Here is a 23,526-nt window from a genome sequence, read left to right as displayed (position 1 = left end):
TTCATTAAAGCTCATTTTTATTTTTGTTCAAGTAGTGCTATCTGCTTAATTCACTGTTAGAATCGATAAAATATCAGGAATTAATAAAAAATTAACATATGTAGGATTTAGACGTCGTTTTTAAATAACATTGTAAAATAAATTTTAGTTATTAGTCTTACCCCCAGTAACACGAAGTTTGGTTATGTTTTAACTAATAGTTATACTGACAATTTTCATACAAAAATATTTTTAACCGACAGTATAACTATTAGTTAAGACATAACTAGTCTTCGTGTTACTGGGGGTTAGAGTTAAAGACCCCTTTCACACTAGACAAATTAGGGCCATTATTACAACTTGCCGTTATAGTTAAAGGTAACTTTAAGCAATAGAAAAAGGTACCCTTAAAGGTAACTTTAACTATAACGGCAAGTTGTAACAATGGGCTTTAGTGGCGCAAGTATCTTGCCCAACAACAAAACAGCATTCTAAATTTTTTTCTCCTTAACCCGACATTACCTCTGGCATCTACAAACACAAGAGTCTTGCGCAACTAAATTGCCTAGGGGTCAAAGGAAAGAACAGTTTTGTCGCTGAAGATGCTACACAACGGTTTAGCGAAATTAATTTAATATGTACATTAGGGTGGTCGATTTAGCAATCGATATTGTGCCATAGATTTTTCGATAGCTTTTGGCATGACGACATATCAAAAAGATAATTTTTGAGGCGCCCAAATTTCAGAAAAAGTCCAAAAATTGGCTTTTTCTTAACTTTTATTTTTATGGTTTTTTTTACCTAAAAAATTATTTTGAATTTTTATTTCCTCATGCCAAAAGCTATTAATCGGTAACGAAACAAAAAGAAGGTACGTTCTCAAATTTGAAATGTATTGTTACTAAATTGCTATATTACTATTTAACCCGGCCAATAGTTCTAGGTCATGAATACCGCTAATATATAAATTATAGCTAAAACATAATTTTTATATTTACAGTGAGCCTCAAAAGAAAGTATACACCAAAAATTATTTGATTTTTTTAAGATAATAAAAATCCTTAAATTTATTCATCGTTGAATAATAGATTCGGTTGTGAAAAAAAAGATTTAAGTTGGACTATAATGATTTGCATGATCCTAAAAAAATCAAAGTTATAAAAACCCATATTTTTTATTGATTTTTAATAACAATAAGGTTTGTTCTCAAAGAATAACTTTGTTCTATTCAAATACATAAATAAATTAAACAAATTAGGGTATAAAAATAAATAATGTATAATATGTATATTTTTTTAAACAACTATTAATACAATTAATAAGAAGTGTACACAAGAAATATTATGGTTTTACGATATTTCGAAACCATTTTTCGAGTAGCATTAACAACGATTTTAAAAGATTTAAATGTAATAACCCTAATGTACACACGCAGTCGCTTTTTACTTAATATACATAATTAATTATCCTTAAGAAAAATATTTTTCTGCACTATGAATTTGAATATAAGACTCCAGAACTGTGGGGACTAGACCCCGATATTTTATTTTATTAACGGCAATACAACGGGAGGCAATGCATTTTAGTGATGTTAATAAATTTTCATACCCCAATATAATGTTTCGTAAGCCAGCTGAAAAATATAAAATAGGATTAAATACATATATATTAGGGTATTCAATCGATTAACCGTTAATCGGTTAACCGATTAATTTTGGACGGTTAAATGTTCGAATAATTTAAAATTGCCGATTTTCAAATAACAAATAAACCGATTAATTTGTGTCGATTAACTGATTAACCGAAATTCCTTTTTTTTGCACTTTAAATAAGTTTTTTGTATTTATTTTTCCTTTTCAATTCAAATACAAATTTCAAATTAAAATTAGATATTTTTGGAACATCCAATAAACATGATTAGTGAGTATGTATAACAACTGACATATTTAATTTACATGTATTTGAAACTTTGTTTGTATTTACATGTATAGACGAAACTTTTTTTTTTAAATGATTCTTTTATCATAACTAAACGAAACTATTAAATTAATCAAAATCTAAAGCAATCCAAAAAGGAATATGTATTCTTTATCATGCTTTTGATTTCTCCAACATATACAAACATCGAGAGTGTTTTTCCAAGAAATGTTTTATTAAATCTAAAGAAAAAATCGTTTAAATTATATTCTTTTTATAAAAGATTATTTCAGAAGGTCTCACTAAAACCCTAAAAACTCACACATCGCTCTTTGCTGCAACAACGCCATAATTTTGAATGTTTTATGACATTTTACTATTTCTTAAATAAATTTTAAACAAATTTTTACATATAAAATATACGAGAAAACATGAATTTTAATTTTGATGTTTACAACAAAAAAAAATACTCTCATACAAAAAATAATTGACTTTTTTGAAAACTTATAATTTTGTATTACTCAGTTCAAAAAACACGGATTTTGAGTTATGACGTTGTTGCAGCAAATAGGCGATATGTTTCACAAAAATGATCTTAAATACCTTATTTGCCGTTTTTTTATGTTTTTGTACACAAAATTCGCTCTTGTATTTTCAATTTAAAATTAAAATAGAAATTATTCGGTTAATCGAATAATTTTAAATTAACCGATTATTAACCGAATAAATCTAAACCTCGATTAATTATTTGCTCGATTAACCGATTAAACAAGAAACCCGATTAATTGAATACCCTAATATTTATACATAAAGTCGTCCCCTCCCCTTAATAAAACAATTGTGTATAATTTTTTTGCCATTTCGAAATAATTGAGTTTAAAATTTGTGTGTTAGTAGACATCTAGAACAAAAGTAATATTTCAATTGATCTTTTGACCCACTTTGTGGAAGTAGAATTTCACCAAATTTTTACCACATATAGAATCAGTTATGTAGATTCTTATTATGCATGGTGAATGGTGTATATGCTTATACACTATTGTTTTATTGAGGGGACGAATACTGCTATTATTTCTGTTTAAATCTTACCAACATTACCAACTTGAGCAGGTGTTAAGCCCTGAGCGTTTATAGCATCCAAATGAGCTCCGGCATCCACTAATAGTTTAACGATTTTTTCTGCCTGTTGCAACAAATGGGGATTGTCACGAGGATACTAAAAAAGCAACCACAACTATTAAAATTAATATTTCCAAAAATAAAAAAAAATTATATTTACACTCGCAACCAGAGTATGGAGTGGAGTGTTACGCAACTCATCCGTTGCAATAACAGAAGCTCCAGCATGTACTAACAGAAGAGCAGTTCGAAAACATGGAAACCTTTTATTCATGTAAAATAACCCACAAAATAATAAAAGTAACGCATTTGTACAGCAGAATGTATGAAACTTACTTGCAAACATCGCTGGTAAAGAAATCATCAACAGGTGTCACTCCATTTACGGCCATATGAAGCAGAGATTGTCCATCTGCAAGACGAGTATCACATTTTATAAATTTTTTTATTGTATTGTACAACAGATCTAGATGTTCTTTGTTCAATTGTGGCTGTTGGGCCAACATTTTTGTTATGATTTTTATAAGATACAAGGCAGACGCTACATTTTGTTCATTTTGATCCTATGTAAAAATAAATTTAAAAATATATACATACATATTTACTTAATATGTCAAGGCAAATAAAAATTTAATATTGCTGTACTTACAGCAATCATTTGTGGTACATCCTTGGGACCGGGATTTGCAATTTTGTATTTATTTCTTTCTATCTCTTGTTGACACTTGACTAATACAGATAAAACATGGGATAAATCTAATTGTACGTCTTCAATGCGTAATATTTGAGAAAAGAGTTGGGCAAAACGCAGTAAGTCACGCTCTACTGATATATTATTCATCATTCTTAAGTCCATGGCATAGTTCCAAAGTGTTTGGCATTGCGAAAATCGACCTTGATCTGCCATTACTGCGCCTCTATACACAATCGGCTGAGGTAAATCCGGATTGTGTTTGCCCAGTATACGCTCCCTTATGGTCAACGATTCCATGTGTATTGAATGATGATTTAACCGTATTGCTTGTAGCTCCGGAATATTTTCCGTTTCAAGCCATTTATCATAGGCTAACTCAGGCGGAATAACTCTTTTCCGTATTACCTTCTCCGAGTCCGAATATCGCATTTCCATTGCACGCATTAAATGAGTGTATGCCTTCTGAATGCTATAGTTGTCTTTATCATTTGCAAACGATGCACCCATTAATTCAAGAGCAGTTATCACGTCTCCTTTCTTCATAAGGCCGGGCCTTTCAATAAATAAATGTACTACATCCTCGTGCGTACGTTCGGCAGCGTTTAGAACAGGACTTAATCCGTGTTCGTTTTCTTGTAAACGCGCTCCATGATCCAGCAGTATACGACATACCTCCAAATGTCCGCATTCAGCAGCGTAATGTAAAGCAGTTGCTCCGCAAAGAGCTTGCTCATTCGGATTAGCGCCATTTTTCAGCAGGGTGTCTACCTAAAATTCAATAAATGGAACATAAGATAACTTGATTTAAATGCATATACATAGGTACATTATGGCTACAACGATATATTGGCCTAGTTTTCTATACGACAATCTATTTTTCCGGTTATTTTGGAACAAAAACCCCACGCACAAAATCAATTTTGTAAAATCAAAATTTGTAAATATGTATGTAAGTATATTTTATTTTTTATGTTTTTATGTATTATGTAAAATAGTAAAATAAAGGAAAAAAACTGTTAATTTGCATTGGTTTACATAACGTATAAATTTTCATGTTCGAAAATTCACATTCACATATTTAGGGAAATCCAAATTGTTAATTTTATTCATTTCAAAAAAATGGAAAATTACACTCAGATTTTTTTACACTTTTACACAACAAAACCATGAATAAAATTCCACAAAAATACAACTTTTTTTTGGACATGAACAAAATTCCACAAAAAATACAATTTTTTTTTGGATTTTTTTTTCTTGTTTTTGTTGTGTAAAAGTGTAAAAAAATCAGAGTGTAATTTTCCATTTTCTTGAAATGAATACCCACCCTCGTTAATTTTTTTAGGAAAATTTCCACATACAGTAATGGCCATAACTAAAGCACCCCCTCAGTGCATTTTTTTCATATGGTATTTTTTTGTATAAAAACAAAGGTTTAAATATCTATTATTATTTATTATTTTCATTTGTTAATATGTTTATTATTGATAAACAAATACTTCCAAAGTTAACCTTTCCTAAGAGGTAACTTAAAATCAAAAAATATTTTAAGGTAGAAAATGAAACGGACAAAACTATAGCACCCCTTCAAGGATATACTATAAAAAAAAAATTTAATTAATTTTTTGTTGCAAATCCTTTGTTTTGGATGGCACAAGAACATCTCTAGCATAGAAGATATTATGTTTTTATGGCGTTTTTCGATATTCCTTCCCAATCTATTTTAACGGCATGAAATAAATCGTGAAAATTGCCGATCCTTATTTCCGCAATTTTCACGATTTATTTTCATATTACAATGTGCCACAAGTTCTCAATAGGATTAAGATCGGGAGATTGACTAAGCCAATGAAGAACTTGAATCTTATTGCTCTGAAGCCAAGTCTTACAAACTTTGGAGGTGTGCTTAGGATCGTTATCCTGTTGGAAGCTCCCTATAAATGGCATCTCTTCACTGGCATAAGGCAACATTACATCTTTCAATATATAATGGTACATGAAGCGATCCATAATCCCATAAATTTTATGATTTGGCCCAAATCCTTGACCAGAAAAGCATCACCAGACCATTACATTGCCTCCTCCATGTTTAATTGTTCCTTTGCAATACTTAGGATTCAATCTTTCTCCTTTTCGTATGCGTACAAGCCTTATTCCAGCGGAACTTTTTAAGTTGTATTTGGATTCGTCAGGAAACAGTACTGTCTTCCATTTTAGGACACTGCAGTCGATGTTGGCTTTGGTAAACTTCAGTGTAGCTTTCTTGTTCTTAGCTGATGGAAATGGTTTTTTTGCTGGTCGTCAGCTGAATAAACGGGCTTCTACTACTCTTCTGCCGATTGTTCTATCGCTAACGCATAATCTTAAACTTGTTCGTACTTGAATAGCTGATGCTGTAGGATCTTTTTGTATTGCTCTTTTGATCAATGAATCATTATATCGTGTGGTTTTATGCGAACGACCTGCGGAATGCACCGGTGATATGCGGCCAGTCTTAAAAATTTTGAAACGAGCCTGAAAATAACTGATCTGTTAATTGAATATTTTTTACTCAATTCATGTAGTGATAAGCCCGTCTTCCAGTCTTCAATAACTTTAATTTTAAATTCACTGGAGTACTTGTTCCTTATCATTGTTTTTTTTAACAATAAACTGTATAAAACTTAAATTTTACACACTACGCCTTCCATTATTTTTATCTTTTGGAATTTTTAAATGCATTCATTGTGATTCCCGATAACTCACATTGCAAATATGCAGTACCGAGTCAAATTTTTAAACATATTATAAGAGGTTGCTTTTGTTTTGTCCGTTGCGTTTTGAGTTTTTATATGATTTATCATTTTAAATTATTTTTTAATAAAATTATCTTTTACTAAATGAATATTAAATGAACATTAACAATTAACAATAACAAATTAAAAAAATTAGTTAATAAAATATATACAAAATACATCCCAAAAAAGCCGTTTTTATCAAAAAAATTATGATTTGAAAAAAATCATTGAGGGGGTGCTTTAGTTATGGCCAATACTGTATATTATTAATTTGAAATGATGTAATCCCTAAATTTAATTATAAAATCTAGTGATGTTAGATGGGTTAAATAAATTATTTAATAAATAAAAATTTTCAAATTGTCCATTTCGAATTTCGTCGCGATTTGAGCGTGAAATTTTTTAACAACATCGAAAATATAATACCACGTTTCTTTATAGTTTTCAATGACTTATTCGAATATGCTAGAGCCATTTTGATATTTGGAAAAAGTGAAATATATATTATAGCCCCAATGTACATATGTATATTTGTTATTCACTTACCACATGAGCATGCCCCTTGTAAGCTGCAATCATTATACAAGTGTTGTTGTATTTATTGCCCAAATTAACATCTGCCCCATGTTCAATCAAATATTTAACAATATCCAAGCGTCCAGCGTAGCATGCAGCGCGTAACGGAGAAGACTGCGCTTTTGTATTGTGGTTAACATTTGCACCATTGTTAACTAATAGTTTGACAACTTGTAAATGACCTAATCCAGCAGCCACCCATAGAGCAGTTGCTCCGTAAACAACCAAACCGTCAAATATTACATTACACTCCCGTTCCAAGTCAACACTGTAGTGAGAAAGCAAGGTTTTTACATACATTGTATTACCCGCCATAGCTGCCATGGTTAGAGGTGTAATTGATTGCCCATCAATTTCATCAAATTTCTTAAATTATATACAACATTTTTTCTGTTAAGGCGTCATTTGGGTATTTTTATCATATATTTTATGGTTTTCTTAGAGATACATATGTTTTTTATTGAACAGCATTTTCGTTAGTAATATATTTGGGGGATTCAAACGGTCTGCTATTGGGTCGTATTATCATAATGTCGTAAAATATTTTTTTAGTTTAAACAAATTCTTGTTGTGCTGCAAACAAAAAAAGTGTTATTTTATGACAAACCAATAAACATAATTCTAAAAGTCTTATTAGTTTATAACTTTTTTGTTTGAAACCCAACCAAAATTTATTTAAACTAAAAAAATATTTTATGACATTATGACAATACGACCTAATAGGAGACCGTTTGAATCCCCCAATTGTATAATATAATATAAATATAGTAATAAATAGTTCGGTAGCATTCACAAGGCAACAATTTTAGTGGAAGTTGACTTGTGATGGATTGTGTGGACATTGAATAGTTAATTTGTAATCGTTTTCCTCTAATACTAATATAATAAGATTTTATTAGGGTTACGAAATTTTGTAATGCTTTTTGTATGACTTTTAGTCTTCATGAGGAATATAATTAACTTTTGCTTCTCTCGGTATTGTGATTGTCTCTGATATGATGTTTCTATTAATTCATTGTTTTAAAAAGTAAATATTTTTTGTACTGTTGTTGTTGCTATTCTGAGGAGTTGCTAGAGTGCTCCAAGATTGTATGGGCGAAAAAAAATTTCTAGGTACAGGCCGCCCCCTCTCTAGAATTGTTCTATGTATTGTAGAAACACGTTGTGTAAAATATTAGGATGATAGGATAACGTTAACTGGTGGCGCAACGACGCTGAAGTTTTGAGGTGCATTTAATGCAGTTTTTTCAGTTTTTGTAAAAATTTTGCCATTAAATAATGACTTTTACAATTTAATTTAAAAGAATCGAAATGTGTACGTAATTGTCGTTATAATAAGATATAAAAGACAAAAATTGGTTAAAAAATGTTAAAGTTATTAAAAAATCGCCAGGCCATTAACGTGTCTCAGGCCTCTAGAACAAGACATTTATGAACAAAATTAACATATTTTGAGAAATATTAAAATAAAAGCTTATTTTTACTTAAAATATATCCATATTTACTTTAAATGAGTTTTTGTCCTCATAGGATACCGTTAACCTATTCGCAGGTATGACCAAAAAAATAAAATTTTTTTAACGGCAGTTTCAAAACTCCAATTTCAAATTTTTAAAAATTTTGTTAAACAAATTTCAGAATTAGCAGATCCGTACCTGCGATTTAAATTTTGAGATTTTCGAGAAAAACTAATTTTTTGGCCATATTTTGGCGAATGAGCCGAATTTCCTTACTGTTATGATTTTTAAGTAAAAGCTATTCAGAATATTATAGGCCATGTAATTTTAAATATAGTCTGAAAGTTTTCCTAAAATCGGAAAACGTTAACCCTTAACTCGTGAAGGTCAAAGGTCAAATTTTTCAATATTTGGAATTTCTAATGGAAAGATAGCCAAATGTTATATATTTTTGTGCCGATTTTGATGAAACTTAAGAAAAATATAACATGAAGTCTAGTATTTACAATAACAGCACATAAATGGATATTAACCCTTAATAGCTCTTGGGGTCCAAATGACCCTGATCTAAGGTACTGACATACTTTTTTCATATTTTTATTCCCTATTGTGTGATGTGATGATCAAAAAATTATAAAATTTGTTTAACAAAATTTTTAAAAATTTGAAAATGGAGTTTTGAAACTGCCGTTAAAAAAAATATTTTTTTTTGGTCATACCTGCGAATAGGTTAACGATATCCTCCTAAGACAAAATGTCATATACAAGTGAATATGGATATATTTTAAGTAAAAATGAGTTTTTATTTTAATATTTCGCAAAATATGTTAATTTTGTTCGTACATTTCTTGTACTAGTGGCCTGAGACACGATAATGGCCTGGCGATATTTTAATAACTTTAACATTTTTAACCAATTTTTGTCTTTTATATCATACTAGCTTGACCCGGTGCGCTTCGCTACCCCTGTCGTAGTAAAATAAAAAATATATAGCCTATTGACGCTTCCCAGTAAGGATCTATCTACGTTCCAAATTTCAATTGGAAAAGTCATCATTTAATGGCAAATTTTTTACAAAAACTGAAAAAATTGCTGTTTTTTCCCTTGTAAATGCACCTCAAAACTTCAGCGTCGTTGCGCCACCAGTTAACGTTATCCTATCATCCTAATATTTTACACAACATGTTTCTACAATACATAGAACAATTCTAGATGGGGGGACGGTCAAAATTCGCAATTTTATTTTTTTGGAGCACTCTAATGTACACACTGCCTCAAAAATGAGTAAACACCACAAATAATTTTATTTTTTTAAGATAATGAAAATCCTAAAATCTATCCACGATTAAAATTTAAAAGTTTTGGTTTGTTGGAAATTGGTCTGAATAATAGATTCGGTTCTGAAATAAAAAATTTAAGTCGGACTATAATTATTTTCATGATCTTAAAAAAATCCAAAAATTCACTGGCGTTTACTCACTTTTGAGGCTGTGTGTTTATCGAGCATTAACCATGAAAGTGCATAACAAAAGTTACACCAAAACCTTTTTTTGTGATTGTATGTTTTACTTCATAGTAAACATATGGACGATGTGGATTTGAGATTTTGTTTATAAAATTATAACGGAACTATGAAATGTCAACATTTTCTGAGAATATATTGTTGGTTTCGCTGTAACGGCTCGATATGTATTCTGCTATTTAAAGATTTCTATTTTTTTAATCTTTTACCATGTGAATATCCCAATAATATGAAAACATTGATGTAAATATAAACTTTTCATAAAATCGTCATTTTGAGTACTAAAATCGGCAAATCGCACTTTGCAATTTTTCCGATCAAAAATCGCCAAAATGCCGATAATTCGACAAATCTGGCAACAATGCTCGGCATATATGTATATAGTTAGGTACTGTTGTCAAAGAGTCAGACAACTTCTATATACTTTGCTTAAAAAACGCAAGTTTTCAGCAGAGTAACAAATTTGTTTTGAGTCTCTTATTATGAAGGAATTTTAAATTTTATTTTCTACAATATTTATTGAAGTGTTCGTTATCCAAATTAGTATATACCAGAGATCGAAAATAAATCGTCCATATACCAAAAAATCCATAATGTGATAAAAGTAAATGACTGAAAATAACTGATATAAAATTATTTTTATTTAAATGGTTTGGTATGACCTTTATTTGTTTTTGTTGTTTTTTAATGGTATGATTAGTGTTTATAAAAAACCGACTTTTTAAAAAACCGGTTTGTCGGTTAACCGAAAATTGGGCTTTTTTAGAAAACCGGATTTTCGGTTAACCGACATCGAAAAAACCGGTTAAACCGGTTAACCGTCATATATATGTGGAAAACATAAAATGTCCAATAAAGTCTATACAGCTTTAAAATTTGTAGTTTTTAGTAGTCAGGAATGGTTAATATTAAATACCTATGAATATACAAAAGTGCTAAGTCCATTTTATTTTGTAAAAATTTCAAAATTGTTTTAATTATTGGTTTATTCATTAAATTTTTCTGATATGGAACAGAAAATGTAGCAAGTCCCAAAAAAAAAAATGACCTATAAGATGCAAACGCACTTCTTCTTATCTGTGATTATTTGTCATTATAAATCATACCAAATAATTAATTAAACTCCATTATCAGATTTCAAAATATTTCAAATTATGGATTTTGGAACGTTGTTATTTCTGAAAAGGACTTTGTACACTAAGCTAACGAAATGAATAATAAAATAACATTTTAAGAACAAAACACACTAAATAAGTCAAATTGATTGAAAGAAGGTATGCACATCAAATTCAATTTGACGTTTTGTAAAATCATCACTAAGTTTATAATGAATCATTATTAAGATTTTGCTTAATTTCTAGAATTCTGCGGAATTTAATTTTTATAGTTTGATTATGTGCAATTTATTCTGAAAAAGTTTTTAAGTAAACTCATCGTCCTCTACTATTTAGAATCATTGTAATTCTTAAAAATATTAATCTAAATAGGTTTATATTGTAAATCAGCAGTTTAGGTTTCAAATCAGACCAATAATGTTTGTACAATGAATATAAAAAATGCACAAAACCATGAGATTTCTTAATTTTAAACCTAAATTTTAAAAACCGGTTAACCGAGTGATAAACTCCGGATAAACCGGTTAACCGAAAATCAACATTTTAAATTAACCGGTTCGCAAAAAAACCGAGATTTCGAAGAAAAACGGTTTTTCGGTTAACCGGTTAACCGCTTTATAAACACTAGGTATGATGTGAGATAAACAAATCATTTGTTCTTAATAACTGTTACTGACTCTTTTATTTTTAACAAATTATGGAAAGAATATGAATATGAAGTAATGAAGTCTGAGTACAGAAATGATTTTTTTTTAATTTGTTATAAATCTTTTGATAAATTTTATATATTTAAAGCTTTGATTTGCATCATATGAATTTTTGCGATTAATTTTTCAAGTTCGCAAATAAAAGTCACAAGCTGACCTTTACGAAAAAAATAAGTTATAAATCACTCATCTGATTATTTGTGTTTGTTTCTTTTCTGTTTCTCTCTACCCCAAAATGTTCTCTAATAAATCACTCTCTCAGTGATATATCACAAAAAATTATTTTTAAAAGGCTGTGAATAAGAATTTACCATTGAAATGAAAGAGAACCTGTTATTTTCGGTCTTTGGTACATACATATAAAATCGTCATTGTCTATTCTTAAAATGTTTTGATATTTTCCCATCAAAAACCCGTTTTCATGAAAATTTAAGTTAAAGTTTATTGAATATAGTCCCTCAATATGTAAAGTTTGCAATTTTTTTACCATTATATGCTTTCCGAACAAATTTCAAAGTAGCCCAAATATTTTTCCCGCTATTCCTGGAAATCTATAATTGCGGAAATTAGAATACATGTATTGTTGTATATTTTTGTAAGATGGCATAATCACAGTAATTTCAGATATAATTTTTTCAATCATGCTTAAAAGATTGCCGAAAATATACATACATATAATGTAATTACTCAAAAACACATACTTGAAAAGAAAGAAATTCAAAATTGTTTCATTTCGTAGGTATTACCGCTGGGTATGTTATATATGGTGATAATGGGGTTGTTATAGATCCTTTCCAGAATTTGGCTCCTGGCCACACCGAAGTAAACCAACGTTTACGATTAATAAAACGAGTTTGATCCATTTAAAATACTTTACTGCGAAAACACAAATAATATGTAATTGTTTTAATAATTTAACGTGATAATATTTCCGCAATAATATTTATTTATTATATGAGAGACATGTATAAGTGACCAACTGCAATACTAAAATAAAATATAGGAACTGGCAAGTCCTTACACATCGCTTTACAATTCCTACCCATGTACATATACTCATGAACGTACATATGTACATTAGGGTAGCCCCGTTAGTATTGAGGAAAAAGAAGGTGTCCCAACTAAAATGAAAGCTTAGTTTGGAAAGGTCATTAACAGGTGCTTTCAACGCCGTATCTGAATTATAGTGATAATCCATAAATATTCGAAGTATTTTTAATTTTTGTGAACAATTTTAAGTTTTTTTAATGTCATAGAATTTGTTAATGTAATTAGTTTAAATTAATGCGTTTTATATAAATATAAACATTATATAAATGCAACGAAATGGTTTTTTTTTCCATTTTTTTGAATTCAGTATAAATATATTTTTTTAATTTTTTCGAAACATATTTTCTCTCCGATAATTTCATTTTGTTATAAAACAAACATTTTATTTTTACTAAAATACTTGCAACATTTCACGCAAAAAAAATGTATGCTTTCTTTGTGAATTACATTTGTAATGTTAATTAAATAATAGATAGTTTACTGTTAATAACAGTAAACTATCTATTATGTCTATAAAGTCGTATAACAATTTGTTATACGACTTTATAGACATTTTTTCTTGAACATATAGCTAACAATTATTTTTGGGCCACCTTAATGTACATAAATATGTATGTATGTATGTATGTTTGCATATGTATGTACATACATATGGTTTTTAGTGCAATTTGGAAAATTTAAGGGTGTTTTCTAGAGTTTTTATTTTTAAATTAATACTCTTAAAGGTATTTATAGACGGCAATACTGAGTATTAACACTTTTCAAATTCAAAATCCTTTTGAAAAAACATTTATTGTTTACACGATAGTATTACAAATATTTTATTTCTTTGTTGATTGATATTTTTCTGAAAATTTTATTTTATATTTTCTTGACATTTTTATTTGCCTTATTTGTTTTTATAAATACATACCCGATACATATGAAAATAAAAAGTTTTTGAATTGTTTTAAACAAATTTTCAATACCGACCGTAAATCAAAAAAATCATTTGTATTTTTTGAAAATCTAATACAAATTTTGTTTAGATGATGAAATTGTATTATGATACTTGAGTTTTTGACAAATATTAATACTCAGTATTGCCGTCTATAAATACCTTAAGTATGTATGACATGTGACCTTGCAGCTGTCCTAATTCAGCGAATAATATAAATGTAATTAGTATAACGTATCGCAGTATAGCAAGCACACTTAGCAGTTGGCATTTATTTAATCCCAGTAATTAATAATGCTGTTATGAATGCAATATATTTATTTATCTTCAACAACCTAACCTTATTGGCCATAACCGGTTATAAATTACTACTTAAAAAAATAGTTTACATTAAAAAATTTAAATATGAAATAAATTAAATAATTATGATATCCCAATAAGCATTTTCGCTGGAATTCAAGTCTAAAGCAAGTTTAATTCCAGTCATACATTCACATTTCAAGGGTTGAAATACACTTGTATTACGCTTTAATTCAATAGCATTCTCCAGTGAAAAGGAAACTTGAATTCAAGTCTAACATTCCAGTGTTTATACAGTTGAGTGCAAGTCTTGAATTAAAATGCAATTCAAATAGGAATACTACTTGAATTCAAGCTTTCAAATACAGTTTAATTCAATCCTTTAATTATTGTTTATTTCAAGTCGAAAAAATAATCGGATTCAAGCTTTGATTTATTTATTTTTCTAATTAATTAATCTCAAATTTGTTTGGATTCTATTTATTTTGCAAAAAAAAAACATGTTTTATATTATTAAAACACAAATAATTAAAAAAAATCAGCTCATTGTAAGATTTTGGAGATACATTCTGAAGTTTTATTATTTTCGATTTCCTCTGGGAATCTAAAACAAAATAATTAAGAGTTTCATCTACTGACGAGTCTTTCATTTTTGGAAATTGGCGATGGATTCTGTGTGATATGGAAGGAATTTGTTATACAGTCCATAATGCTTTTTCGCATTTTACTTACTGATGTTTGATTTGATAGAAAAATTGTTTAATCTATTTTCAATTGTTTCTTAATATTTTTTTTTAATTTGATGAATTTTATTTGTTTGACAAAAAAGAATAAATTAACAAAATATTGAAATATTTCAAAAATAATGTTTGACTTGAAAAATAATTGAAAAATGGACTGGAATTCAAATTGAATTCAAATTTAATTTCCAACACTTGAAATTAAATTTTTGAGTGCTTGTTGGGATAAATTAAATAATTATTATAAATAAAATTGAACAAAGTCAAAACTTAAACTCCAACCAGAGTTGGGGGTAGTGCACTAAATGTTGAGTGCAATCAACATTTCACTAGCACTAAATATTATTTTAAAAAATATATTTTTAAATAATATTCATCAGCTTTAGTGCTAGTGAAGCTTATATTTTTATCACTAATATTTTTTAGTGATAGTGATATTTTTTTAACTATATATCAATTGAGTGGTAGTGTAAAAATAAGCACTAAACTCAAATAGTTAAAAATTTAACAATAACTAAAAAAAGCTTCAATAATTTTCTTTGCACTAATATATTCAAAATTAGTGATCATGAAGTTATTCCAGTTTAAACTAGAATATTAAATATATATGTATAAAACTTAAAAAACTAAATAAAAATAATGACTTGAAGAAATCATAGGACATTACAAGATTTAATTTATTAAAAGATATATTAAAAATGGAAAATACACGCCTTTGGCTTCTTCTGCTCCAGTAGAGCGTTTTTTTCTTTTAGTGGAATGGTGGATTCTCCTCGGAAAAATAAATTAAGTGATTCTAATTTCGAAAAGCTTGTTTTACTTAAAGCCAATAGTCGCTAATTATTTTCTGTGTTATGTATTGCTTATTTCAATTTTTATTGTAATTTGTGTATTTATATACCGCTTTTACGTTTTTTCCTAAAATATATTAACATAAACTATGAATAGAGTGCAGGAATATTTTTTTAACTAAAAATTTTAGTGTAGAAAAAATTATTTCATTACGCTGCAAAAAAAATATTTTAACTATTTTCAAAATATTATTAGTTAAACATTTTTAACTACACTATATCACTATTATTGAGTGAGGCTTATATTTTTCAATTCATCACTAAACATTAAAAAACTTAGTGAATAAATTTACACTACCACTTACTATTAGTGATAGTTAAAAATTAGTGCACTACCCCCAACTCTGACTCCAACATATTATATTATAAAACATCACTATTAGATAATGATTACACACTACTACAAAATGACACTTTTTGTCAGAACTTGAAAAGCGACCTAATGGGGGTTGTAGGCCTAGGTGAGGACATACTAAAACCGTTTTCAAAGATTTTGAAACACACACAAAATTTTGAGATATTTTTAAAAAACTGTTTTAGGGTAGGTCGTAGTACTTTAGTACCTCTAACTCACACATTTTTAGACCGATTTAAGCTTTCATAAAATGTATGCATAAAATGTATATCGAAAAAATTGCGTAAGTTTTTATAAAAAGTTTCGCTTTATTTTTTATGTTTTTTCAAATTCAACAATAGTTATTTTATTTTTTTCTAAAAAAACTTATTCTTTTTTGCACAGTGTTTTAAAGATAACTTTATATGGGAAATAATGAGATATTACTTGTTAAAATCGGTTTATATTTGCAAAAGTTATTAAACTTTTTTGAAAAAAGTTCGAAAAAATTTACATTGTAAATTCAAAATTTTACAAATATTTTTTTTTTTTTTTATACAGTTTTTTGTTCAAATGAATATAAGCAATGAAAAGCGACTAAATTCAAAAAAGTCGATAAATTTTGGTTTTCTTTTAGATATTCTTATGAAAAACAATACTTATAACTTACAAATGTATAAAAAACTACACGTAATTTTAAAGCGTAATCAGTTTTCTTTCTAAACCCGTTAACTAATTTAAAGTCGGACAAAAACTGACTGAGTTACAGATCGATAAGATAACGAACATCACTGAAAACGGTTTTTTCAGAATAACTTCTGAATGAACTCAGCAAGCCCTATTTTTTCTTCTTCTGATGTCGGTCCAGTATATTGAGTCAAGAACAAAATATGCGCCCCGGACTACGCAAATATATTGCAAAGCATAATGCTTCCATTTGCTGAGGAAGAGATGCCCTTGATATGGGAGTTTCAGCAGGACCGAAGCAATCCTCAAAATTAAACCAACTAGAACACCTTTGGGGAGTGCTCAAGAGGAAGCTGGAGGGTTTCAGTCCATAAAATAAGGCCGAATTATGTAATAAATCCAGGAAGAGTGGTTTTCCATTGAAAAGGACGTTTGCAAAATAATTTGTTGATTCCATAAGTCGCAGATGCAATCATGTTGTGAAAAACAAAGGTAGAGCAACAAAATTATAAAATAAAAAAAAATATATATATAAAGATGTGCCTCTAAAAATTGAATCCTTTTACGCGTTTCTATTATTTTTCCCAGCAAAAATATTGAATCATCACATTGTTAGTCATATAAATTATTTAAATATAAATGAAAAGAGGAACTGCATATAATTTTTTTTAACAAAACTAAACTTTTAATTAGGAATTTATAACCGGTTATGGCCAATAGGCTAGGTTGTTGAAAATAAATAAATAAAATAAATAAAAAACTTACAAAATACTTACAAAATTTAAAAAAAACACTCGTTTCTATTATTATTCCAACACTGTACGAACATTTATTCGTTTTTTTTCGATTATTCGAAAATGGTTATTTTTAAATTGTTCGAATAATTATTCGTAAGAAATTAATCGATTAATCTGACGAACTTTATTCGATTATTGATTATCATTTAAGTGTTATACACTGACCCCAATATTCATAAAAAAATTAAATTTAAACAATGTTTAAAAGCAATACAAAATTTGATTTTAAAAGGTTGGCTGACTTCATAAACGCATTTTGCAAAGCAACACTGCAATGCATAGTGTTCATAAACGCAATAGATTTTGTTTAGGCAATGTCGCAAGTTCATTATTGTATGGCAATGCTTGTCCAGCCGCAGCATCTGTCAAATTTGTGAACTGTTTTTATTTATGTTTCTTTACAAAACATTTATGCGTTCATGAATGTCAGAAAGTATTGCTTTGCCTTGTAATTGCTTTGCATTACTGCGTTTATGAAGTCGGCCGTTGTTTAAATATAAAAATTGTTTATGAATAAGGCCTTGAAAGTTTTTAAACTTACAAATTCTACAAGGTAATATACAATAATAATAATAAAATAAATTTATTTGAAATACAAATTACAAAAACCATGACTTGTTTTATTTTCTTTTCTCGCACAAACACTAGCTCGGGTCATTCCGGTTCGTAGAACCACTGTAGTGGGAATGGAATTATTTGGTCCATAATTATGGTGAAACTTCTAATATAGGGTATCTATTTTCCTGTCAAGCCCGACCATATAATACCCTATGGGAGCTATGACCAATTATGGACCGATACAGTGATTTTCGGAAGCCGGTCTATATGGGAGCTATGACTAATTATGGACCGATCTTAACTGTAGTGGTGGCCAGGAATTTAAGACAAAATTTTTTTTGCAAAATTCCATGTAATTGTCAACTATTTTTTCAAATATTTCCACAAATACGCATGAGGACTGTTTTAACACACAAGTGTGTTTTATTCGACTGTGTCAATTCATACATATTCACCACGAACACATAAGATATTTGTACAACTTGACCAAAAAATTTTTTTTTAAATAAACATATTTTCATTTATATCATTCTATTTTTATTATTATAAAATATTCGGACCAAATTTCGTATTTTTAGTTCCATTAGTTTCGGTCATATCATGTTATTAACAGCGGATGTTTGCTGAGGTGGGTCAACGTATTTCCATATATCTTTGTCCATATATGTTTTACCGATTTTAAAATAATAAATTTCATACCCTTAGAGGTCCTTTTATTTTGGCTCTATCGAACTTAAAATTCAGTTGATGAAAAAATTCAAGTATTTGTCTTAAATTGGTGGCCACCACTGTATATATATATACAGTGACGGACATTACAATAGAATCACTACTAATATTTCATTTAAAACCAGGAGCAATCATAAGGATTGGTGTGGGCCAGAAAATATAAAGAAGTGGCAAAATGTGTTGTGGACGGACGAAACGACCATTAATTTAATTGGTAGTGATGATAAGACATGGGTTAGACGTCCAAAAATGTTTAAACATGGTTGGGGAAATATTATTATATGGGGATGCTTTTCTTGGTATTGCGTTGGTCCAATTTATTGGATTAATAGACTCAGAAAGTGATTCTAAGTCTTTAAGGTGGGTGTTAGACCAATATTTTTGGGCGTTACACACATCTGCACAAACGCATTATACCCTCCCCACTATGGTGGTGTAGGGTATCAATATTAAATAAATAAATAAATAAATAAATAAAACTAAATCTAAAGTGATAATTTATTTTTGTTTTTATTGAATTTATTAATTGAAAATAGCTATAAGAATCTCAGGTTTTATTTACTTGTAATATTGTTATTTTGGCCTATAAGGCTTGATATTACATAAATGAATAAATAAAATACTCTTGGTATGTATGTATGTATGTACGTATGTACGTACTGAATTGGTCTTACAAAACACAAAGGCATGTAGAAATACAAAAAACGACAAAGAAACTGTGTGCAAATACGCAGTAACGTGCAATTATTAACATATCAATACTGTGTGGAAAAATTTTTTTAACATTCAAACAATATTTTCTGACTATCAAAGAATACTATTTATTTATTTAGTAGTTTTAGTTAATTCTGAATCAAATTACAAACAGGTCCTTTTTCAAGGCTTTTTGTGATAAAATGCATAAAATGTTTCTGATATATCTAAAAAAATTTAAAGTGTCCAAATTTATTCCATTCGAAGCAAACTTTAATTTTAGTTGGGAACTTCGACTACGTTTGTACTACTGCGGACCACCGTAATATATGAATACATATATACATTAGTGTGTTCCAAAATTTTTTTATTTTTATATTTTCATGGGTGCTCAAACATAAATTAAAAGCTTATAGGGTAAAATATTTTTGAGGTTTTTTCAGATTTTTCGGAAGAGGTCGAGTTCAAGTCGATTTTTTGTCAAAAATCGGGTTTGTCAAAATCCACGATTTTCTTTACTTCTGAGGAAACATTTTAAAAGAAGAATGTCCAAGCTTTATGTTTGTGTGCAAAAACTAAAAAACTATTAGTTTTTCCAATGAATTGGATCATTAAGGTGGCCTACAATACATGTTTTCATAATTTTTCCATAAATTTTGTAAACAACGCTTTATAACTTTTAAAATTTTTATAAAAATGAAAAAACCTAATAATGCAGTTTGAAAGATCAAATAATTCTTAATAATTTAGTGCAACAATTTTTGAATTTGCTTTTACCGTTCCTGAGTTATATAAAGAATACGAAAACTTTTATGTACACAAAATTATTTTTATACCCTACACCACCGTAGTGTAATCAAACTACAGGTCGCAATTTCAAAGATAAAATTTGGTACAAGCTTTTCTATTGGCACATGAACGAAGCCTATTGAATTTGGTTAGAATCGGTTCATTATTTCTACTAGCTCCCATAGGATTGCCCTATCTAAAAATAGATAATCTCTCATAAATATCTTAGTTATAAAGATATCTAAACCAAATTGAGCACAAATAAGTTTTATATAAGCTAAACTCGCGCCCACCAAATTTTGTGACGATCGGCTCCCATATAAGGTCCACTTCCGAAAATCACATTAACTAGCATAAATTTCTTAAAAATGTTCGTATGCAAATAAAATTTAAAATAAATGTGTTATATATACATATGTATATACAAAAGTCATGTCATTAAATTGTATAACGATCAGTCCATAATTAGTCATAGCTCCCATACAATGCCCACTTCCGAAAACTATTTTAACGAGCACAAATCTCTTAAATATGTTGGTACATTTTAAAAGAAACAAAACTGTTAAAAGAAAATTGTTGTCCCTATATTATTAAGAATTTATTTATTATTTTCCAAATTTTTGGAAAAATTACGAAAAATTCTAATGTAGGGCACCTTCTCACACAAAAATAAAGCATGGACATTCTTCTTTTAAAATGTTTCCACAAAAGTAAAGAAAATCGTGGGTTTTGACAAAGTTATGAATAACACTCAAAAAAAGGTCGACAAACCCGATTTTTGACAAAAACTCGACTTGAGCGAACTCTTCCTTGCTTGAGCCCCAATACAATTTTTTTTTGGGACATACTAATATACATATATATAATCATGGCAGAATCAACCAGGACAATTATTAGAAAGTATACCTTCTAATAATTGTACCTGGTTGATTCTGCCATTATATATAATAAATAATTTGTATATAGAACCTTAAAAATACAAATCATTGTTGCTTGTTGCCAATTGCCTCACAATAATTTTGAACATTATAAATGAAATTGGCTTGACAAAGAACTGTTTATGTGCATGCAATGAATTATTGTGTGTAAAATACATTACCATTCATTAACTTTACACTTACCAGATTCAATAGATATTCCCTTAATTCGTGATTTTGTATTTCATTCATTGTTGCCACCAACTGTTTAGCATGATTTAGTTTGGCAGCTGAATACAGCACGGTCAAAAGGGAAGGTAAAACCTTTGTTTCATTTGGAAACAACTGCTGAACCTCTTCCGTCAATTCTTCAATCATGATGCGTGTGTGTATGTCAAGATCGGTGATTTCACTATCTAAAAATGAATAAATCCTGGAGCACATAAGTACGTAATATATTTTCCTTATATATTATTGCGTGCAACTGCGACAGTGACTAACAATGACGCATTAAGTATAAAAATAGCTTGTGGCAATAGCTTAGCACTAATAAATATTCCAAAATCTATATAATCTCAAACACTTTATTTTCATAAAATTTACTTCAATTTGTGTTCTCTACTTTTTGTTTATTATTTTGTTTCGCAATTATTATCCTTGTTTTGAGTATCAGTCAGGGCTGTTCTTTCTTCTATTAACTAAAACTTTAAACTACAGCTGTTACAAGTGATGGGAATATAGTGATTTTCACAATAAATGTAACGATTTAAAAAATTGTTAGCGAGTAAAACTGTGTTACCTACCTGTTAGAAATTACAAACCAAGGTGCATTTAATAAGGTGCCATCGGCAGCACACCTGATTATAGAAATAGCACGCACAAATGTCAAACTTCATATATAAAAAATATTCGCCCGTACGTATATTCGCCCGTATGTCAAACTCTATATATAAAAAATAAGTGAATTCGCCAGTATTTATTTCAATTCGCCACTGCTGTCACCTTGTTAATACGCCTTGTTACAAACATACAATTCAAAGTAAATTAATAAAGTAGTGACAGTATTACAACAAATACTACATTTACAGAAACAACAGGTACTTTGTTTTTGTTAAGAGGTAAGTGAACTGCCAAAGTTGCCTGTTGTTGTTTTTGCTTTTGGGTATGTTGTATTTTTCGCCACAACAACCACAAGTGAACTGACAGTTCAAACCAAGGTGCATTTAATAAGGTGCCATCGGCAGCACAGCTGATTATAGAAATAGCTCGCACAAATGTCAAACTACATATATAAAAAATATTCGCCCGTACGTCCGTATGTCAAACTCTATATATAAAAAAATAAGTGAATTCGCCTGTATTTATTTCAATTCGCCACTGCTGTCACCTTGTTAAATACGCCTTGGAGTCTACTTTATTAATTTACTTTGATTTCATTTATAAAAGTGTGTTTTTGAGATTTTTTTTGGACAGTTTACCCGGTTTTACACAAACAAAAATGAGTATTGTTGTAATTAGGTGTGTTCGCGTACTTTCCAGTAAAAAATATCCAGTAACTTTATTTTAGAGAGTAAAAATAATAGCGTTCTTTATTCATATTTGAAGAGAAAAAACAATTTTTTTTACAAATATACATAAAATAAGTTAAAAATATAATAATTATTTTACCACAATCCAGTAATTTTTTTTAAATTTTTTTAGTTAGGCAACTCTGTTTGTGTTTTTGACACTTTATTGCAGTAAGTGTCAAAAATTCACTGTCCATCGAAATTCACTAGGCAGTGAGCTGTAAGTGGCTGCATGTGTGCTTGTGTTAGTGCAAAAGTGTGAATGTATTGTGTTTTTCGAACTGTTACTTGCATGTGTAAACGCTAGGTAAATGCACCTTGAAAGTGTTGTTGCTTTCAACATGCGTGTATTTAGTGAAGAACGAAAAAAAAATAATAAGACAAAGTTGTTTGCAAGGTGCATTTAATAAGGTGTCATCGGCAGCACAGCTGATTATAGAAATAGCTCGCACAAATGTCAAACTACATATATAAAAAATATTCGCCCGTACGCCCGTATGTCAAACTCTATATATAAAAAATAAGTGAATTCGCCTGTATTTATTTCAATTCGCCACTGCTGTCACCTTGTTAAATACGCCTTGGTTGCAAGGCGAATCTATAGAAGGTGACGACAGAAGAACAGCTGATTATTTTTTTTATTCAGTTGTTTAGACAAGTGAACTGTCAATTCACTTGTGTTTGTTGTGGCGAAAAATACAAAAAACCCAAAAGCA

At 29.0% G+C, this 23,526-nt stretch overlaps 1 protein-coding gene across 3 annotated transcripts; it reads right to left on the bottom strand.

Annotated features, from left to right (window-relative positions):
• Positions 1–1,233: 1,233 nt before the first annotated feature.
• Positions 1,234–21,951, bottom strand: Fem-1 (protein fem-1 homolog B). 3 transcript variants are annotated; one of them, XM_065511026.1, is made up of 8 exons: positions 21,865–21,883; positions 21,447–21,658; positions 7,030–7,425; positions 3,665–4,477; positions 3,352–3,578; positions 3,176–3,278; positions 2,986–3,112; positions 1,234–1,612 (listed from the first exon to the last, which is right to left on the bottom strand). In XM_065511026.1, the coding sequence occupies exons 2-8, from the start codon at positions 21,618–21,620 to the stop codon at positions 1,449–1,451; spliced, it is 2,004 nt and encodes a 667-aa protein (XP_065367098.1). In that variant the 5' UTR covers positions 21,621–21,658; positions 21,865–21,883; the 3' UTR covers positions 1,234–1,448. The 3 variants fall into 3 exon arrangements, with proteins under 3 accessions (XP_065367098.1, XP_065367097.1, XP_065367099.1); XM_065511025.1 differs by having other exon boundaries at positions 21,447–21,951; XM_065511027.1 differs by lacking the exons at positions 21,447–21,658; positions 21,865–21,883 and adding an exon at positions 12,607–12,738.
• Between the last annotated feature and the right edge of the window lie 1,575 nt (positions 21,952–23,526).

The sequence above is a fragment of the Calliphora vicina genome, chromosome 5 (genome assembly GCF_958450345.1).
Source record: "Calliphora vicina chromosome 5, idCalVici1.1, whole genome shotgun sequence".
Taxonomy (NCBI): Eukaryota; Metazoa; Arthropoda; class Insecta; order Diptera; family Calliphoridae; genus Calliphora; species Calliphora vicina.
The sequence above is the reverse complement of the archived record's forward strand: the minus strand, read 5'-3'. Positions and strand labels throughout refer to the sequence as shown.

Coding starts and splice junctions, on each gene's coding strand:
- Fem-1 (XM_065511025.1), bottom strand. CDS start 21,686: ATGTGCTCCAGGATTTATTCATTTTTAGATAGTGAAATCACCGATCTT. Junction 3,113..3,175: donor TCCATACTCTGGTTGCGAGT/GTAAATATAATT, acceptor TTGCTTTTTTAG/TATCCTCGTGACAATCCCCA. Junction 1,613..2,985: donor TGCTCAAGTTGGTAATGTTG/GTAAGATTTAAA, acceptor TATATTTTTCAG/CTGGCTTACGAAACATTATA.